Below are 21879 nucleotides of genomic sequence, written 5' to 3' on the forward strand. Positions count from 1 at the left end.
TAATAGGGGTACCACTGTAGGCTCCACATCACCCCACGACTATAAGCTTGTATGCTGGCAATCATAAAATTGTACATCGACCAGCAAGATGCCATGTCGGATCATGATGACTGAATATGCGAAAATGCTTTTGCATGGTGAAAAAAAGATTTCCTGTCACTGTACTGACGATTTATCGCATACTGGTTTGTCACAACGAGGGTCTGCTGTACCTCCTCGAAAATGTCCCTACACCTCTATACTGTGATGTCTGTAGTAACATTATGCACCAGTAAATGTGTGACAGTGATATGAACCCCACCATCCATAAGGCCATTACCATCACTGCATTTCACATACTGAAACTTGGAATACATTTGTCAAGTTGGTTGACACTGCAGCAGTTTCAATGACAAAATTATAAACAGTTTCATTACATTTTGCAATGAAAATGTCAACCACAGGGGCACACCCAGGGGGGAGGCCAAGGGGGCCATGCCCCCCCCCCAAAAAATGTCCTTCCTTGTAAGAAAATAAAGTGACTTGCATTAGATTTTTTTTTCTAGCCACAATTTTCATTCGTATGCCCCCCGAAAAATATTCCTGGGTGCACCCCTCGTTAACCATTTTGAAATCTGAGCCTTAGACTGCTTGGGAGACAAGCTAAACATAATTTGTGCCAAAGGGGTTCAAAGTATGCTCTCCTTACCTACCTCAAAGACATATAATGTGGAATACCTGCACTGACAAGACATGGACCTACCTATGATTAAAAAATTATCAAAGCACTCCTCTGATACTGAGCTACTACCTTCCTTACCTAATGCAAGATTATGAAGATGATGATGGCCTATGCTCATCTCAACATGCACTCTGTGGACTGCAAGCTGAAGCTGCCCTATTACAGTCCACCACTCTTTTCTGGGGATAAGGAGCGAGATATAGATTGTTTGTATAACTGGGCTCCAGCTACTAATTTACACTGGTGCCACTCCATGAAATCCTCCTCCTCCTGCACCTAATACAAAATACACCATTTTAAAAAATCTACACTGGCAGAACACCTATGTTATGGTACCAACAATAATCCAATCTTTGGTTTCTCAAAAGTGCTGGTTCTTCCTAAGGAATCCAGTAACACTCGACACTCATTTACACTTCTATGACTCTATCGGATACATTTATGTGAAGCTACAGAATGTGGTGAATGTTCTTGGCGTATCTGATTGAGCCAGGATTCCAGGGGCTTGAATGATGAGTGAATGGAAGCAAGGCCCATTGGACTGGGCAAATTTGGGCTGTCTGGACATTGCTACTCCTCACCCTGCCCTAGGATGAGGAAAGAAGTCTGGAGGATGATGATGATTATGAATACAAGTATTAAGACATCACTCATAGAGCATAGACTTAAAAAAAAAAAAAAGGGGGGGGGACCCTACAAGTCACAACACCTCTCCTCAAATAGTATTTTTCTTTCTTTCTTTTTTAAGAGGGACTTTGAGCTCCCCTTTGAAAGATTCAACAGAAGTCAGTTGCCTCATGAAAAATGACAACTTACTATATAACCTAGGGGTGTGTAGGAGAAAGACTATCAGGGAAAGGCAACTGATGAACAGCTTTGGGCTCACTGAGACAAAAGGAGTCGTCTTCACTTCTTAACATCACACCTGGGCAGACCAACTGAAGTTTTAATAGTTCAACAAGGTACTCTGGTTCACCAAACTTAAGAACCTTGAAAGTAATAACACAAACTCTAGCCTTCACTGGCAACCAGTGCAACACAACTTGAAGTAAGATAGTCAGGATTCTTCAGGGTAGGCCAAAGATCTTGCTGCTCTACTCAATACAAACAGTAAAAACTTTATTTTACAATTAATTTAACATTATTTACAAATGAAATGTTAGAACTGTTATTGGCTCAAGACTGAAAAAACAATGAAATTTAACCACAACCCACCATATTTACCAACACTCAGGTCCACATTCTCATGGATTTGCAAGGGCTTTCCAGCTGCATGTCTTCCTTCAATATATAATTTCCATAATACACGTGCGATCATGAGATCTTCATGACATCAAGGAAATGCTCTGGATCTTGCCACCCCATGTGAAACTGGGAGACTAGGATATGACAATAGCTGATGTAGTAAACCAAGGCTCATCTGGAACTGAATGTGGTGAACTGCAGGAAGAAGTTGCCCTGTGCCTACAGTCCACCATTCTCCTTTTGGGAGAGGGGGAAGAATTTGTGGGGCAACTATATAACTGAGAAGCAATATCACTCAGTTACAGTAGTGCCATCACAGGAAGGTTCCTCTCCAACACCATGATGATGACTGATAACTGATGACAATGATGAAATGGAGATTGCCCAACACCTAAAGGACTGAGCATCTTTTAACAGCTCTGGCACTCCAGGTGTTGCCCTAATCCTCATCTGCATCACCACCTTTACTTGAGCTCAGCTGTAGTCTTGCTTTCTTCTTTGGGGGACCTGAAAGAAATGGGAATATTTCTTGCAGATACAATTTGTACTGTACTGAACAGTATTCCTATCTACAGTAACTTGTATAAAATTGCCATCTCCCCATACCGACTGACGAGGTGTAACACAAAACTCTGTCCACTTTAACTTAGCCTATAGCTGCCATATGCCTAAAATCAATGCTGAAGTGGAACAAGATGTGCATGCATGTTTTCTTGGGTATGTATGTGTCTATCCATAAGTGAAAGAGCAACAGTGTACCTCCTGATGCAAGGAATTTCTGTGCTGTCTTCCTCCTGAGCTCTTCCACTGTCTCCTCTTCCCGGGCCCACTCCAGTACCAGGCGTCGATCATACAAGTGAGTGCTCAGGCTCAAGGCATCCAGGGCTTTCTGTAACATCCAATATTTTCAATACTGGGTGTAGAAGTTCAAATGGGAAAAATTATACACACATTCTGTATCTTCATAATAAACTTAAATGTGGATGGTGGAACTTCCCACCCATGTCAGGTGTGTGCAAGCCATATGCTACAAATTACAGTACAATACTTTCCAGTATATACTATACACACACTATAAATATAGTGGCAGGTGATGGTAACCATTATTCATTCACTTGATATAGTGCTGCCTACTTCATCTTTACCATTCTATTTCTGTGTTGGCCTCCTCTCTTCCTGCTTTTCCCTTTCCTTCCTGTCACTTTTTCTTACTCCTCTTTCCACTTCAGGTGGCTCTACACTCAGTAACAAGTCTAATGGTAGCCTGTAACCCAGGAAAACATTTATAACACTGGGTGGTAATCATATATCTAGATTGCAGGGTGAAGTGGAGCCTACTATGGTGTCCCTGTTAAATAGGAGAAGATGCAAATGCAGCATCCACCCTGGAACTAAACCTCCACACTTTTCCCCACACCTCAACACAGCAAGGCACTGTCAACTGCAAGAGATCATCAGCTGACTACACAGGATGGCCCTGCAAGGATGGCTGCTTGCCTGTAGCTGAAGGGTCTGCTCAACCAGATAGTCCAGGGTTGGGGGGGGGGGGAAATGATGACGATGATGATGATACAGTAATCCCTCTGTTATCCAGACATCCATTATCTGAACAATCCATTATCCGGACACTGTGATCTGGTTGTTCGAAACCATTATTTGTACATTTTTCCATTTTACCCAAACAAAATGCTTGCATCTGGGTGGAAATTACGGCCATGCGAACATTTTTGCCCGGCCAGGCTGGTTTTTTTCATGTCACTGCAAGGTATGGCCCTGCAGTGGTGGCTGTTTGTCTGTTGCTGCTGGGTCTGCTTGACCATGGTAATTGCTTGGCTGTGGTTTAAGGTCTACTAGACCAAACAGAGTAGTGTAAAATACCAGGAACAAGTGTTGCATGATGTACTGTAGTGGCATTTAACAATGGCTTTCAAAGTTAGAGTATGTACAAAAGGGGTCCAAGGGAGAAGTCCATTATCCAGACGGATCCACTATCCAGAAATGCCTTAGGCTCTATTACGTCGGATAATCAAGGGATTAATGCACTCTTACATGGGTTAAAAACAACATTAGCTCACAACCATTTAATTTCCTACCTTGGCATCTTCTTTAGAGACGAAATCAACAAAGCCAAATCCTCTGTGTTCGGAGCTGCCAGGTTTGCTCGGCAATCGCACAGATTTGAGCTCACCAAAGGTTCTGCAAGAAGGAATTTATAACAGTACAGTATTAACAAAATCTGTATGTATCAATTTAGAGAAAGAGTACTGTACTTCAGTCATTATGCAATACATCTTCATGAAGACACTTAAAATATACAAAAAATATAAAGAAACATATATTACTTCTTTTCATGCTTTGCTGTTAATTTCTCAGTAAATTACAGACACACTTGTCACTAAATTTACAGATACCTACAAGGCTGAGCTTCTAGAAACCCCAATTTACAGCAACAAACACCATCAATTTTTATACATTATATTTTAAAACACATCACTCAGTTACAACAAACACCAATGGTACAGTTGTCATAGTTGTATCTAACTATAACATTTTTTTTTTTTTTTTTTTCCCCTCTTCTAGGAGGAAACAATCTTGAGGGCTCCTAGCCTTTGGTTCCTTCTTTCTTGCATTAAAAAGTTATAGTACAGTACATACTACACAGCAGAAAAAAAAAAAAACTCTGCAACTGACAACCACACCAATCTATTTTTAATACCATTGTGTATATGCCTAGGTGGTTTAGAAGACTACGTGTGAGTCTCATCTTTGCAGTCTCACAAGTACATCATCCTCATCCAATCCTGTGTTGCCCCACAAGGAGCGCAGGAGCCAGCGGTGAGGCAAGCCAGTCCTGGTATTTAAGATGAGAGTGACCAGCCTCACTCATCTCTAAGTGGCATTACGTGAGCAATAAACCCCAGTCACCCTTTGGATATTGACCTGCACAGGTTCAATCCAGCTGGAGAGCCTTAATTATCCATTAAACCACCAGGCACCATAATTTGGTTATATGGTTACCACCCCATGTAGTAAATGGTTTCCTGGTGTACAAAAAAAACATTGGGTTTGTCACTCAGTGTAGAGTCACTCATAGACAGGAGGAGGAGGAAAAAATGAAGGAAAGAAAGACAGAAGAGGAAGGAGGGAAAGAAGAGAGGAATGGGCAGTCACCCGAAAGCAGCACTACATCGAGTGAGTGGATGGTGAATATTAGGTAATTTGTAATTATCCATTCTGTAATTAATTCCAAAGTGTATTACAACTAACAATTAGAATGATTCATAGCAGGGACTATGATTAAAATAAAATCTGCATAATTAGCTAATAAACCACATTCCTGCTTTAATCACAAGAGCTATCAGACACTTAAAATGAAGCTCAAACATGCCTGAATTTAACCAAAGGCTTAAACACTGAACAAGCACCTTATTCTCATACTCACTCAACTGGCTGATTTTCGTAAGAAAATTATAATGTATAATTAATAACATGACAACTAACATATGAACTTACACAAAGAGCTGACGAACTTCCTTCGGTGTTGCCTGGAAAGGGATGTTCTTAACAAGGATCTTGGAGGTCATCTGCTTGCCACTGTCATGAACTCTTCGTGCACTCTTAACCTCAGGACTGCTGGACAAAAATAACAAACATTACAGATGAACTAAGATACAGCAACTGAATATAGATATACTGATTATCAGTGAGTTGGAATACACAAAGCTAGGAGAGGCCTTTGTCCTGTAGCGTGCAGAGACGTGGTGGTGGTGGTGATACAGTCTAGGGGATATGCTGATATAACTACTTCATCTATCCATCCATCATCCAGTCCTACATTGCCCATGATTTACCAAGTAATTTCAGGTAAGAAGTGGCACTCCAAATGAGAAACAGTAATTGAAATAGAGAAATACATAAAAAAGCAAGAAAAAGATGACAATGGGAAGAGCAACAATAAGCAGAGAAAGTGAGAATGATATTGTATATGATGACGATGATACAGCCCTGCTCTTCAGTAGCAAAAGGTAATCTGACAATGATGAGCAAGTAAGTCTCCAACTAATAATTAAGTAATCTGTGTTTATTTTTTTTTATTTTTTTTTTTTCCCTTCAAAGGCTGGGTGAATCTGCAACAGAGAGAACTCCCCCCTCACAGAATTTACATTTGCATTTTTTTGTCAATAAACTGTATCATAATTATCACTGCGATAGCCTTAAAAATTTGAGGAAATACATAATTTTGTGGTAGCTAGGGGCACTCATCATCCACTCTCAATGTAGTGCTGCTCATGTGTGTCTGCCCTTTCCTCTCCTCCTTCCAGTCCTTCCTTCCTCTTCTGTGTTTCTTTACTTCATTCTTTCCTCATTCTTCTGCCCATGGGTGACTTTACAGTACACTCCCTCTACTGTCTTTCTTTCCTTCATTCTTTCCTCTTCCTTCTGCCTATGGGTGAATCTACACTGAGTGACAAGCCGAAGGGTTTCCTGTACACCAGGAAACCATTTACTATGCTGGGTGGTTACCGTATAACCAAATTTTGGTGCCTGGTGGTCTACCGGGTAATTAAGGCACTCCAATCAGATTGAGCAGGTGAAGGTTTATATCCAAGAGATGGTTGGGGTTTATTGCTCACGTAATGCCACTCGGATGAGTGAGGCTTGTCACTCTCATCTTAAATGTCAGGACCAACTTGCCTAGCCCTGGGCTCCTATGCTCCTCTTGAGGCAATGTAGGATTGGATGATGGATGGAGGGATTGAAGCTATCAGCTATACAACCTAGCCAGTTTTACAAGCAAATGCTGTTACGGGCAGCCACCCACCATTTTGAACTTTCAGGTTGATTTGGCTTTAAGGTCAATCTCTCATTAACTGTTTGTCTTTACTAACCTAACCTAATATGACCTAACCTAAATTAATTTACCCTAACCTAACTAACTGAAATGATTTTGGGATAAGTGAGTTTCAGGTTCGAATTGAGCCACTGCCCTCAGTAGGATGCCACTGCCAGCACCAACAAACCTAACTTGGTGCTCTTCATTAAAAAATGTTATTTCTGCTGAATTTGGGTTTTATCAAAGAATTATGTAGCCTAGTTATAAAAGATATCCCTGTCATTAAATTTTCCTCATTTGTTAGTAAGAGGTCCCCTGTACTTTGTCCAAAGGTAATCTTAAAGCTGCATTTTGGTCCAATTTTGTTTTGTCTTATATGAAAGGATGAAATTAATACTGAGGATGGCAGAGTGATGTATGTCTCACAAACTGAAGACAGAAGGTGTTCCAACCCCTGTGGTTCAGCAAACTACATACTGTACATACATTTGTGTTATTTCTCAACATTTGTGCAATAAAAATTCTCAGATAATACTGTAGTGTTGTGCAATGCTGGTAGAATTTCACTCTCACCTATTAAAAAATAAAAATCCACTTCAGTGAAGTGCAACCAACTAGCTTTATCTTTTGTAAGATAAATACAAAACCTAACAAGGTTATCTTCAACTGCTTATACTTACGCCAGTGTCTTCTCTGAGAGTTTGATGGAGAGTATGTGGTCATCCAAAGTAGACTGGTTGATGTCCTTGAGTGCCTGCTTGGCATGCACTGAGCGCTGGTACTGCACAAAGCCATAACCCTGGGACAGACCTCGACGTCGCACGATCAGGACACTGTGCACTGGGCCAACCTTCTCAAAGTGCTGCCAGAGAAAATGATAGATGAGAATCAAGTTGGCACAGGAGGAGGCAATGATAGGCGAGAATTAGAGACATATTCTTCCTGGGTTGTACAGGAGGTAATAACAGATGAGGATTAGGCCTGTATTGTATGGGGCACAGAAGGCCTCATAACACCTCTTTCCTCATTTACTATTTGACATTTAACACTTAAACATTCTCCTGTATTAAAGTATATGTGTATCAGTTTTTAAGCTGGCAGGCACCACAGATTAGTTGTTATGGTGTCTTGCAGTTTTGCATTTTTCAACAAATGTGTGTTTGCTGAAATATAGGTTTGCAAATTTGCAACACAATATCTACTCTAGCTATAATGAGCCCCTAAATAATTTTAGTTTAATTTTCAGTCCAACTAATATATGTTGCTGGCATGACATGTTGCAGTTTACAGTAAGAATATTGTATGGGTGTCAATCCCCAAACAACAACCCTCACCTTCTTGAGAACATCCTCAGTTGTGGAGAAATTAAGGCCTTTAACATAGACAGTTGTGTTGGGTTCTGGGGCAAGCTGTAAGGTGGGTTCCTCTTTATCCAACTCCTTCTGTTCTTCCTTACTTTCCTTGTCTTTCTCTTCCTCTGTAAGAATAAATGAGATTTAATGATACATCACTATCACTGTCATCCTCATCATAACTTTCATCATCACTATCATCATCTACCGACTCTATCTATTTATTTATTGCTGGACACCTAAATCCCGTAAGGGGTGGCCATCATCTTCACCATCCTAATTCTCACCCCACCCATCCTAACTTCCCACACTATAAATGGGATGGGAAACCAAGGTATGGAAGGTGAAGTAAAAACCTTGACTAAGAATTAAACTGGATGGATGAAGTATGTATGAAGATGCCAATGACAAGGGTTGCACCCTTTTCTCAACCTGGTAGTAGACAAAACAGTTTCTATCCCACAATCATTATGGACAGTTGTGTGTGTGTGGCATCAAAATTCTTGGCTGCAGCCCACAGGATGACCCTCCACAACATTAAGTTTCTTCAAAACCATCTCATTTGTACCTCTTGCAACCTATGTTCATTCACTTTTTGTCTACTCAGCTATACTTAACCCACTGACATACACATCCTTGTCTTGACCCTTTCACAAAGATAATGTCTTTTTCATTTCAACCACAGTAACACCAAAAGTTTTTATTCAAGATAAAACAGCATTTATCATTCCTAAAATTGTACTCACTATCCTGAAGACCCCTAAAATACTGAAATACTATACCAATACCTGCATAAATACTTAAGGTTTTTCAAAATCTATCATTTCTGCAAAATGCTGGGTACTACACACTCTCTTTTCACTTTATCTTTTTTTCATGACATCAGTAATCAGCTTTTTCAAAATGACATACAGAAAGAAATGCAATTAAACACCACTTAAGCATGTTAATAGCTGACCAGGACTGAAACTAAGGTGAGATTAAGTGGGTGGTTAATCTTGGGGTCCATTAATCAAAGAGTCTGATAAACAAGGGATCACTGCACATATTTACAGCACAGTCTGTGTCAATATTACAGTAACATACATAACATGAGACAATATTACAGTATATGTACAATACACATACTCTAGGTGCTTCGGAGACTCAAAAGCCCACCAGAATATGTCCCTGTACCAGTAAAAAGTTAGGCCTCATTCAAGGCCGAGGATGGATGCAGGGAAATTGACACTCTGAATTTAACAACTATCTGTGAAACATGATTTTGCTTCATGACTGAGATAAAAGCACAAAAACACACATTTCTTACTTCAAAGCAACTTTACGATATATCATGAGTAAATTTATAAGACAAGGTGTTAAAAACTTATCTCCCTCCTCACTCTTACCTTTGCTAGATTCTTCTTGCTTTGGATGTTTGGTCTCTGAGCAAGGCATTTTAAAGACAGCAAGAGGTGCCCATTCCAAGTAAAGGGGCAAATACTTGAAGCGCGAGTATGCCAACTCCTTGAATGCACGCTTGGCCTCACCTGCATCTTGGAATTCTACCAGGCCTGGAAACAATGTTAAAATTGTCTAAGGTTACAAGGGGCAAAGGCTAATCACTTACAACCATTCACTTTTCTAAATTATGGAACTCTGGTATTAGGCCCCTTGAATTTACAAAGGGTAATAAAGAACAGACTGTTACAATAACTACACAAACTTGTGCTACTATTGGCATGTAGGACAGAAGTGGGTTAAGGGACAGAGATAAATCTGTGCCTCCATGATCAAAAGTTTACAGACACTTCCCCGGTGACTATGTTTCAGCAATATGAACTGAACAAAAAAAGAGTATGGGAAGGAAGGATACTGACATTTCGGAAGTAATGAGAAATAAGGAAGGCAAGTCACAACGATTGGGAGGGGACTGGCAGCAAACATTTATTCACGATTACATAGTACAGCACCTGTGACGCCAGATGGAGGCAGGAGGACTCGGCCCAGCTCTCCATAGCGGCTGAAAAGCTGCACCAGTTCCTGAGCAGTGGTGGCAGCTGGTAGGTTCTTGACTAATATCACTGTCCTCGACCTCTGCACACTGGCCGAGCTGAATGCCTCTAAGCACACACCTGCATCCTCCAAAAACCTGAAAAAAGTGATGCAGACTAAAGAGAAGGCACAGACATCAACATCAACATCATCATCATCATCATCAATCACCATCACTATTCTTACCAAAGTTCCAAATGGTAAATAGTAAGGACCGTTGCTTCTGTTGTAACTGTGGTCCCAAGCTTACCAAGGCAATCCATTATGCCCTCAACACAGAGTGGGGCTGACACCACACACCTCCTCATCTCATGCACCTCATTCTCACAATACAACCAATCCTTCAGCATTAACAAAAGATATCTGAGCATTCCCAGTTGAAGTGGCCAGTTTCCTACAGTTCATTTACAAATTAATCTGGGACCACAACAATATCAGCAGCAGCACAATTTAAATCCAATCATCTCATTCAGCCACTACAGCCACACCAATTATTCCACAACCTCTACTTCTCACCTCTTTGTTTCATCCACCAGCTGAGTTTCTCCAAGAGCCAGGTTCACTGCCACACTCTGCTTTCCTTCTGAATCCAGGATCTGTTGAAGTTAGAGTTATTTACCATACTGGAAGAGTAGTCCTCATACTGTAAAATGTTGTTCTGGCATAAGTGTTAGTCATGTCCATGTACATCAATCACAGAGTTTAACTGAAGACTGACTATACTTGGAGCCTTACAGTAAACGTAATATAATAATGTCACACATAGGAAACTCCTAGCTACTAACAAATTTAAATCAATTCCAATGCCGTTATTAAATGTTAGGCAACTAGACAAGTGGTGGCCAAGTTGATAGAGAGGTGGCCTGCAGTCCTAATTAACCCAGGTTCAAAACCTGGCTGGGGCAGGGAACAAGGATTTTACATGGTCTGTCCAAAAAGAAACCAAACTTTTTAAATGGCTCGTCAACAAGTCGGCATACAGTAGCATGATTGTGATGGGAGGGCTGTGTAGCAGCAACTCTGAGCTTTAGTCTAACACCAGCTGCATCATGCCATGTCATGTAGTCATGATATTGTTTTAAAATAGGAAACCATTACCACCACCATTACCTGACTGTCTAAAAATAGAGGCACTTTTGACATCACAGTTCAAATAGCAGCACCAGCACTGATAATCTGATTGCTAGACTGGTAGTCAGTTTGTTTTCATGTGACAGAATCAAGCCATTCCCACAAGCTGAATACTGTCATGATTGCAAGAAATTCAACGACCCTTAGTTATGAGGTAACAATCCAATTCCTTGGTTATCAGTCATACGAACTCTCCAATCTGACTACACTTGTCCATCAAATGACCTACAGAAGTTTAGAAACCTTTGTCTGTCAGAAAACTGCAATAGTATTCTTCCCCTCCCCCCCCTCACCTCTTGCTTGGACCGGTTATACTTCTCTGCCATGAGGTCAACCACAGCACAGCTGCCCAAGAATAATGTGTTCCAGTTGTGCCATGACCCAGCTGTAGCCTTCTGTTCTGCTGCCTTCTTGTCTTTATAGCTTTGTGGTCCTGTGATGGTAAGTGAGTGATGAGTAGAAACTTGTTATTTAACCACTTCATGTGATGGCACCAATATAACTGGGTGATATGGTTACCACCCAACATAGTTAACTGGTTTCCTGGGTTACGAGAAACCATTTGGCTTAAGTTTTCCTAAGCATATTTCACATCAGTGGATTTCTGCTTATATCTATAACTATATCAGTCTACATAAGGTCCACTGCAGAATCGAACTATCTCGCATATTACTAACAACACCCATTTCCCTCACCTTTCCTTTGTGCATCCTCCTTGGGCAGGATGGCTGGCAGTATGTGGAGGATGCGTCCCTTGAAGTCTGTGCCATCTAGTTGAGTCATGGCTGCAGCAGCATGCTCAGGGAACAGGAAGGTGATTGTTGCAAATCCCTTAGGCCGACGGGTGTGCTTACAGACTGGTAGATTAATTTCTGACACTTCCCCTGTATGTCAAAATTAATAGATATCATTATCATGGTAAAAGAAAAACTAATGAGAAGAAGGGAGTTATGGATGGGCAGGTTAATTCTGGACACTTCCCCAGTTGAAATTAAATGAAAAACATCATCACCATCATGGAAGAAACTGTATCCACAAGAGATGGTAAAATTCCCTAGGATGCCAACTGTGTTTACTGATGGGCAGAATAACTTTAGACACTTCCACTTATTGGTAGAAACTGAAAGTCATCATTATTATAAAATAAATTTTTATCTACTTACTGAAGTTATGTAAGACCCTGGCTGCAGAGTGGCTACAGCAAACCAGTACAAATTACAGCTTAGGCTTGTACATAGATTCAATCCCTAAGAGGCAACTGGAGGTTTATCAGGCATGTAAAACAACCATTACTGAACTATAACATCATCAACTCCTCACCAAATTTTTCAAAGAGTTCTCTAAGGTGTTCCTCTGTGACCGAGTACCAGAGGTTACGAACAAAGAGACTCCCCGACTCCCCAACTGGCTCTGCTTCCTTTATTTTCTCCTCAGCAGCACTCCAGGGGGCACTACTCTTCCCACTCCCCTGCTCTCCTTCCGCCTGGGGTTTCACATACTTCATCACGTGCACACGAACTCCATCTGAAGAGTAAGAGAAGGTGGTTAATTATTTGCTGAAACCTTTCTTCTATAAATACAAGACATGAAATCTAAAAGTGATTGCAGGCAGCTAAGAGTAATGCTATGGTCTTTGAGAGAAATGATGGCAATGAGTGCACAGTAAAGTTGGATGGTAAAGAAATGGAGATTGCAAGTGTGATCAAATATTTCGGTAGTATGATGTGTACGGATGGAAGTTAAGAGGATGAAGTGCATGAAAAGGATGCTGTTTCATTAAGATGAGAGCTGTGATAAGAAACAGCGAAGTCAGCATGGGAGAGAGAGAGAGAGAGAGAAAAAAAAAGTCATTGCATGAAAGTAGTGGTTCCAAATCTAATGTATGTAAGTAGAGCCTGGACCCTGTTCGAAGAAAACAAGTCAAGTGTGAGAGCAGTGGATATGAGTTACCTGAGAGGAGCATGTGGAGTTACATGGAGAGACAGGTAGACAATAAGAAAGTGAAAAAGTGCTGTGGTGTTAATGTGAATGTGCTAAAAAACATTAAGAGATGTACTCTATGATGGTTTGGCCATGTGGAGAGGAAGAACAAGAGACTAACTAGGAAGTCATGTGAGTGAGGTGGGTGTCAGCTGGAGGGAGGACAGATAGATGGCAGAGGACAGGGTGACATGGAAATGATTCATTTATGGCCACGCCTTACATGACTAAGGTGTCTGGTGACAAACTGATTGACAGATAAATTACTTGAATGAGTAAACTATTTCAAATTACAATTGAAACAAAAGCTGAACTAAACAGTCTTCATTGTATGTCAAAGATGTGTTCCTAAATACAGTAACACAACTTTATCCACACATCTGGCACCATAAACTGAAAGAACCTGGCAAAAAACTGGTAGCAGTGGAGATTTAACAAGCATTTTATTCTGTAACTAATGCAGGCTTCAAACCAAAAAGAGAAAATACTGTAAAAGAAAAAAAAAAGGGGGGGGGTTACACAGTGATGATGACTTTCTGTACAAAATAAGGTACAGGTAAACATCCAGTCCCATGTGAATAGGACCCAACAAACGCACCTAAGAAACTTCTATCCTTCTGTATCGCCTGGTTCATCTCTTTTTCTGTCTTGAAGCCCACGTAAGCCACCAACCGCACTTGTCTGGGGATCCTCAGGCTGCGGGGCTTCAGAGGTCGCAGAAATGCCTTGACACTTTTATTGGTAAAGGTTCGTTCTCCATGGCCTGTTTCTCCCCTGCTGACCTTGCACATTCCTTGGGCTCGAATTACAACTGTAAAGAATTCCTTTCGTGCCTGTTGTGATAAAACATGTGGATTGGTCAGATTCATCTTGTCATCAGTGCTGCTGTTGTTGTTGTTGTTGTTGTTGTTGTTGCTTTGGCCCCAGATCAATCAAAATGTGAACTCAGTGGACTGCAGACTGAAGCTGCCCTTTCCCCTGCAGTCTACCATCCTCCTTTAAGGAAACAGGGAGGGAGCTGAGGGATGTTTCTAAAACCAGGCAATGACACACCACTACATGAAGCACCACTACAAGAAGGTGTCCCTCTCCAGCACCACAGCACCACGACTTGTTCAAATCCAAGAATTACACCCACACATATAAAAGCTGTTATGGGGAAGATATAGCAGTTCTGGGCCAACTTAACCCACTTCACGTTCCATAAGCAACTACTCTCAATGTGGTTACAATGCTTCCAATGCTTATCACTACATTACAATGATATCTTTTTATCTCATTCTTGCTATCCCCAGACCATCTAACTCAGTTCTGAAGAGGCTTTTTCAACTGGAGGGGACAAAGAAAGACTTCAATAACCCAATTAGTAATAGATATCTGTTCAATGCTGAGTAACTCTGGTAATTTTGCATTAATTAAACAAATATGACATCCTTGGGATGAAAAATTTAACTTTCATTCATTCATCATCTAATCCTGTGTTGCCCCATGAGGAGCGTAGAAGCCCAAGGCTAGGCAAGTTGGTCCTGACATTCAAACCAGCCTCACTCATCCCTAAGTGGCATTACGTGAGCAATAAACCCCAACCACCTCTTGGATAGAAACCTGCACTGGCTCAATCCAACTGAAGCACCTTTATTACCTACTAAACCACCAGCCACCATAATTTGGTTACATGGTTACCACCCACCATGGTAAATGGTTTCCTGGCATACAAGAAACCATATGGCTTGTCACTCAGTGCAGAGTCACCCACAGAAAGAAGGAAGAGGCAAAAATGAAGGAAAGAAAGATAAAAGAGGAAGGAAGGAAAAATGGAAGGAAGAGAGGAAAAGACAGTTACCCAAGAGCAGCACTAAATTGAGTGAGTGGATGGTGAGTGCCCCCATTCCTCTGTTAAATAACATCAACATCTGACTGGATAAACTTCAGCTCTCCATAACTGATACTTCTTTGTGACATCATATCTATAATCTTAATGGATCAATTGTTCTAGTTTAACAATGTAATGTTAAAGGCTAAGAATATGACCATCTCACAAATTTTACCAATAACTCCAAATAATGACACCACATTCAATGCCTAGGCTACCGGAGTTTATAGGGAGCTCTATACCACCTATAATTACCCACACAATTTCTCAGCTGTGTATTATTCTTCTATTGTACAAAAAAAATAACTGCATTTAATATCTCACACACACAACATTATCCCCAAAGCAAGTTGCATGGGATAACAACATTACCTTCTGTTTCTTGTTCTTTTTACCCTCAATGTCACTCTTGTCGCTGGACTGAGACTTCATCAAGCTCTTCAGATACTGCAAAGTGAATAGAAATTAGAATCCTCAATAACTGAGTAAAAAAATAAAAAATCCACATACCTTACTGTAAAAAAAGAGCATTCTACCACATACACTTACTTTACATGTATATACTGTGCAATTACAGTATATAAATAACTCCACCAATTATAGAAAAGCACATACAATCCTTTGATAGGAAAAAAGGTGATCAATGTAAAAGATAAAATGTACATGTACAACATACAACTGTCACACAAAGATGTTTGCCATTGCAGACTGTGCAGTTTGGAAAGCAGCGATACACGATATACTGTAAATAAATAAATAAATAAGTAAAGTAAATAAATAATACAATGTTTACCCATGCAAGCACTATAAAAAAAAGGTATGTACTGGTAAATAATTTATGTACTCACATCTTGGTCAGACACATCTTTCTTCTTGGCTAACTTCGCTTCATTTTCTTCATCCTCGTCACCATCATCACTCCCATTGTCACTGTCACTGCTGCTCTCCATGCTGATCCCTTCATCTTTTATCCCCTTCTCCCCCACATTTAGGAACTCAGTAAACTTGGGGTCATCTTTAACTTGTAACACAAGCTCATTCTGTTGGGGGATTTCCTTTTTCTTCTTTTTGGATTTCTTCTTTTTCTTTTTATCTTGGCTCTGCTCCTCTGCATTATTCTTTAAAGAACTTGTGACATTTTTCTTCTTCTTTTCCTTGTTCCTCTCTGCCCAAGATACAGGCTTTTTGTCATTGCCTGCAAAATAATGATTCACACAACCATCAACCCAAGGAAAATAGTGTAAACTAAAGTACGGTAATTCTAAAATCAATGACCTAACAGAACTACTGACATGTCATTTGACTATGAGTACTTACATTGTAAACAGAAACTTTTCCAAATTTGTGATCACCTACTTTTTTCCATCTATCTAACAAACTCAAAATCTAATCTAACAAAAAATGCATTTTACTTATCAGAGATAGGCTGAAAATTAAATTAACCCTATTCTAGATATAATCCAGGCAAGAGAAAAACAGATTTTGTAAAGCAGTAACTACAGTATAATTTAACATCATCATCAACAACCTGACCTCTTTTCTCACCTAGGGTGAGGCAAAGTAGGATCCAGAGAGCCAGGAAAAAATAAAATAAAATTAAGAGATATTAACTAAAATCTGCCCAACTGAATGACACACACTTCCATTCATAAAACATTCAAGCCCTCAGAATCCTGACTCCATATCTGTATCACTGTTATTACCCAGTCAGTAATGAAACTGTTAAATTTAAAAAGCTACTCTGCACAGCATACACTGACAACAAAGAGAATGTGATACAGGCAGAACACAAAAGCAACTTGAGTCCAGGCATTTGCAGACATCTGTTAACAACACTGCAACTATGAATCTCCATACAAATAACAAAAAACTACCAATTAATGGTTTCAGACAAAGTAACACAATTTTAGTTATACCGTTCACTTTGTGCTTCATGCACATACACAGCTATCGGTATTCACATCGAGATGATACAGTACCATAAGTCACAATAATGATGTGTACTGGGGCATTTGGCCATGAATTTGATAAGAATATAAAGCAATTATTTGCAGAGCTACAATTGATTTGAAACAGCATATTTGAAGATAAATATGAAGAAAACCATTAGCTTAACAAATTTTAGGGGGCTCCTACTATCAAGAACATTACATAAAGTGCTAAAATCCCTTACTAGCATTACAGGCATACCCCGGTTTAATGATGCAATTGGTTGAGTAAAATTCCATAGCTAGGTGGGGTATCATCTCTCGGGGTAGATTTAACATGTAAAGTATAGGGATGCCTTGAGTTTCCCCCCAACCAAGTCCTAAACCCACCCAAATGAGTCCAAAAACAGGTTTCTAGCTAACCTAAACCCCCACATAGACTTAAAAACAAGCTAAACTAAGCCTAAAAGCAGTTTATAACTCACCTAAACTCAAAAATTAAAGCTGGAAATCATCAAAAATATATCTGGAAAAAATCAAACTTTGTAAACTGTACCCCAAAATGACATGTTCACCCCATCTACAGCTAAAACACATATGGTAAATCTGTCTACAAACAGTTTATAAATCAACCTAAACACAAAATTTAAGTCTAAAATACCATCAAAATCGGTTAAAAGAAAAAAAAAACGTTATACTAAGGTTTGGCCATTGTTCGGCAGGGTGGGTTGGTATTTCCACCTCCATCGCTATGCCGGGGTATCACATCTACAGGTATCATATCTCAGGGTCTGCCTATATTTGCCTCCTTGCAAAAATATGGCAAAAAGAACAAACTCACCAAATCCCTGACAAACTTCCACTGTGATTCTCGACTGTTTAATAAATGAATTGTTGAAGTACTGGCACGCTGTTGTAGCATCATCCTCGTTCTCAAAGCCGACAAAGCAAAAGCGACGGAACACCCCATTCTTGTAGCTCAGTTTAATATCAGTTATGTTGCCCTTCTTCCCAAAGTGGTTCCTGATCTCCTCTTCACTAATCTGCAAGACACATAAGGAAAATGCTTGGGTGCATGGCTTAATCCCTAGAATCTGGGTGATGTTCATTCATTCATTCATTGCCAGACGCCATGTATCCCAAACAGGGTGGCCAAGGGCTTAGAGTTAATTGTTTTACAGGGAGGGGCACTAATCCTCCACCAACCCCACTTGACACGTAGGGAGAACGTTATGCCAACAGCATCTGGTGTTCCCAGGCGGTCACCCATCCAAGTACTAACCAGACCCAACGTTGCTTAACTTCGCTGATCGGACGGGAAGCGGTGTACTCAACGTGGTATGGCCGTTGGCTTAATCCCTAGAATCTGGGTGATGTCCTTTCAGTTTATTATTACTCCTACCACATGATTTTATGCAACTTAGGTCAGACCTCCTTTACTGAAGGGGCTTATGAAGATCTCCAGCGTGAAGAGTCTACATTGAGCTGAATAAATTTGTCCTATAACAGTAGGAATGAACTAAAAACAATATCATCTGAAATGAATGGGTTAAGAATTAAGCAACAAGCATAAAAACAGACCACCACTGAGCAAAAACTTGTGCATTCCTTGGCTACTTATCTACAATATAGTGTGAAAGTATCATGATGATCAACAAATTCATCAGAAATTAATAACAACAATGCAAAATTACATGTCACCCAAAACTAATCTTATAATCTAACCTAATTTAACCCATCAAGCACCAGCCCAATTTAAAATTTACTGTGGACCCAGGACTGGCCAATTTTGGCATTTTGAGTTTTTACCAGAAACCTATCCCATATCAACAGTTATTCAAGAAAAACACAGTCTCAGCACTTATTGAGGTCATTATGTAGTCCTGGCAGAAGGGGATGGGGCAACTTCGCTCTGCCAATTAGATGTGTGTTTGAACGTCCCTCCACTCAAGCTGATGTGGTCATGCCATAGGCACCCACAGTGACATAGACTAGGGTTAGCAGATAATGACAACAGCTGCCCGAGCATAAGGCCACTACATAATGTCGTTTCCATTATACATTAAAGCTCCTGTAGTCCCAAATGGCAGAGAACTGAGGGTCTTTTGAACTAGCTATGGGTTTTTTCGGACTATTGGGAGGGACCTTTGAAAACATTAGAAATATGTACATGATCATTATACAAAAACTGAAAACGATATGGGTTATTGTTTCATTCACCGGAAATGCATAGACGTGTAGATGAATAATTGCAGGTAGTACTGTACATCCAAGTCCAAGAGCAAGTCCAAGCCAGATAGGTAATGCCCCTGATGCCACAATATTCAAGACTGCTGAGGCCACAATGTTAAAGTCTTCCATTATCTTCCAAAGTGGTTCACTGCACCTGACTCAGGTTATCACCTATTGTTTATCACTTATTGTTAGTGTCACATGCTTTCGTTTAGCAGGTTTCTTTCCACCATGACTAGCAGAAGATGTGGGAGCCACTGCTACTTTGTCATACAGTTACTTATTGGTCTGAAAATCAAGTGGAATTATCAGAAATGCATCCAAATGGTCACAGGTATAAACTGAAAATGATGGGAGAGTGCTGTCCTACCGGCTTGCTTCCACTCCATACCGCTAAGGGGGTTTCAGCACCGCCTCAAGAAATTCGGAGTACAGTATTGGGACATTTGGATTATAGGAGGTAAGACTGGAGGACTTTTGCTGTATAATGCATTAATACTGTTCATGAAAGTGGGACTGTTCAACTGTCACGTAACTGGTGGTAGCAGTAAGTGTGGCAACGCCGCAAGTGACTTAAGTCGTTGCCGTGGATACTGCCACACTCTGACTGGGAGGAGTAGTGTGGTAGGGGTGGTGGTGCTACGCCACCCTCTCCATCCTCAAGTGGTCGCTTCCTAGACAAAACAATTTCATGTTTCCTACCAGCAGGAAACAAACGACATCAGCACTTCCATTTCATCACTGTCGCCATTGTCACTATCACTGTACCAAGTGTGAAAGCAAGTGGGTGTGACACTCAAACACATGGGGAGAATCGACTCCTCAAAGTCCTCGAAATCCTCCTCCCCAGGCTCATACTTCTCTCCTGAAGATTCCACACTATCCTCAGAGGTACAGCCTTGTTCTTGGAGCATTTCCAAGGCCTCAGCAATGGAAATGGAGGCTTTGTATGAGCAGTATGCTGCACCAGAGCTCGACATGTTGTCACTCACAGGACGCAGAATGCATACAAGCATACAGGTATATTGTGCATCAGTACCGTATGGGTGGCAGGAGTGGGTTGCCAATTACTGATTATGGTAACAAAGCTTCCTGAAGGCTTACACCATGAATATTTCCCACATAAGAGGCACGTGTTGCTAAAAAAAAAGAAATTTCCTTGAATGTCTGTTAGCCATCATTGACTCCTCATGCACAACAAATCAGGACAGTTCCCAGCCATCATTGGTGCTTAGAAGATTAATGTAAACTTATTTATACCAAAGTCAAGTCCTGGCAAAACTCAGCAGAAATGACAGCATAAATACTGCCCAATCAGTATTTAGTAAAATATCTTTGCCTAAACAAATACTACAAAGTAAAGGGCAAATATTGTTATTTCTCATCACTGTCATCCAATTTCTTAAAAATCAAGAAAAAAAATGAATCAGTATAAAATATATACATCCATTTTTGGAAAATAACCCATCAACTTCACTTTTCCCCTTTACCAGGTAATTATCTTTCCCATACACAATTTATGAGACACTATGAATGAAAACTTTCTTATAATGGAAGGCTCTAACAAATGGTTAGATAAACATTGGAAAGGTAAAAACTATACAAACATGGGCAAGGCAACTCCACCTGTCTTCTAACATTCACACAGTTTTAAGGAAAGTTATTTTTGCCCAGATATGCAACATGTATAACTGCTTATTGATTTTAATTGCAAAATGTATATGGAACAAACAAACTTTACTGTACCTATTTTAGGGTACTTAAGAGAGCTGCATGGACTCTAGCAGCAACTTATTTACTGGCAATCTCATCAACCTAACTGAAGAGTTTTGCCTCACAGATCCCATTTGATCTTAACCATCTAGGATTGCCACTAAACCTAACACTGGAAGCCCCCAATTCCTATCAGACCAAAACTTTACCCTAACCTATCCTAATCAACCTATGTAAGACCAACTTGAATGGGAAATTTGTAAGATCAGCTCCCCCTTGATAAAGTACCGGTATTGACAAAACCAAATATCTGAATTCTGTGAATGGCCGAAACTATGAAACAGTTATCCATAACTTTGTCCTCTTATTCCAAGTTCCCTGAACCAACCTATAACAATCATAATAGCTATACCATACTTCCGTATTTGTATTGCAATACCACAAAAACTACTCTGAAATGTAAATATAAGTTACAATACAATGGCCGGCCCGTGCATACAAACATTACATGGGAAATATATGTAAAAAAAAAAATACAGCTCACCTGTTTTGGCAGATTCTTCACTATAAGACGAGACATTTCTGGACGATAAAACACAACAGCATTTATCGTCGAAAACAAATACCCTCGTCTGTGACTTCTATCAAGGCCTTTGTATGGTTCTGTTATAATAACGGATAAATGCAAGGCGAAGTCATCCGTAAAACTTTCACGAAAACTCCTTCAGGCAGACTGCGAGAACCGAACACGCGGTTTGTTTACATCTTCCCTGTAGGACGATTCGCCGTGGCAACTCACAACAAAAGATTCGCCGTCTGGCAGTTTCCCCGTCGTT

General features: G+C 40.3%; 1 protein-coding gene and 1 non-coding gene across 3 annotated transcripts; both read right to left on the reverse strand.

Moving 5' to 3' along the window:
* Positions 1 to 1914: 1914 nt before the first annotated feature.
* Positions 1915 to 21747, reverse strand: LOC145394400 (putative RNA-binding protein 19). 2 transcript variants are annotated; one of them, XM_080268274.1, is made up of 17 exons: positions 21588 to 21747; positions 17940 to 18141; positions 16019 to 16365; positions 15543 to 15617; positions 13896 to 14130; positions 12638 to 12841; positions 12013 to 12201; positions 11611 to 11750; positions 10703 to 10782; positions 10105 to 10283; positions 9541 to 9705; positions 8135 to 8277; positions 7481 to 7662; positions 5480 to 5596; positions 4060 to 4162; positions 2726 to 2855; positions 1915 to 2473 (listed from the first exon to the last, which is right to left on the reverse strand). In XM_080268274.1, exons 1-17 carry the CDS (start codon positions 21621 to 21623, stop codon positions 2406 to 2408), a joined length of 2595 nt encoding a protein of 864 aa, XP_080124400.1. In that variant the 5' UTR covers positions 21624 to 21747; the 3' UTR covers positions 1915 to 2405. The 2 variants fall into 2 exon arrangements, with proteins under 2 accessions (XP_080124400.1, XP_080124399.1); XM_080268273.1 differs by having other exon boundaries at positions 5480 to 5599.
* LOC145394570 (5S ribosomal RNA) lies at positions 18332 to 18450 on the reverse strand. Its single transcript, XR_013896435.1, has one exon. It is a non-coding gene; the product is annotated as a 5S ribosomal RNA (ribosomal RNA).
* Positions 21748 to 21879: the final 132 nt, after the last annotated feature.

Source organism: Coenobita brevimanus, chromosome 27 (assembly GCF_032717465.1).
Source record: "Coenobita brevimanus isolate Jiangsu-jjx chromosome 27, ASM3271746v2, whole genome shotgun sequence".
Lineage (NCBI taxonomy): Eukaryota > Metazoa > Arthropoda > Malacostraca > Decapoda > Coenobitidae > Coenobita > Coenobita brevimanus.

What these genes read in the sequence shown, in the direction of transcription:
- LOC145394400 (XM_080268273.1), bottom strand. Translation starts at nt 21,623, where the DNA reads ATGTCTCGTCTTATAGTGAAGAATCTGCCAAAACAG. An exon ending in GAAGGATAGAAGTTTCTTAG is followed by an intron (nt 12,842 to 13,895) that starts GTGCGTTTGTTG and finishes CTTACTCTTCAG; the next exon opens with ATGGAGTTCGTGTGCACGTG. An exon ending in TCTCTAAAGAAGATGCCAAG is followed by an intron (nt 2,856 to 4,059) that starts GTAGGAAATTAA and finishes TGGATGTTACAG; the next exon opens with AAAGCCCTGGATGCCTTGAG.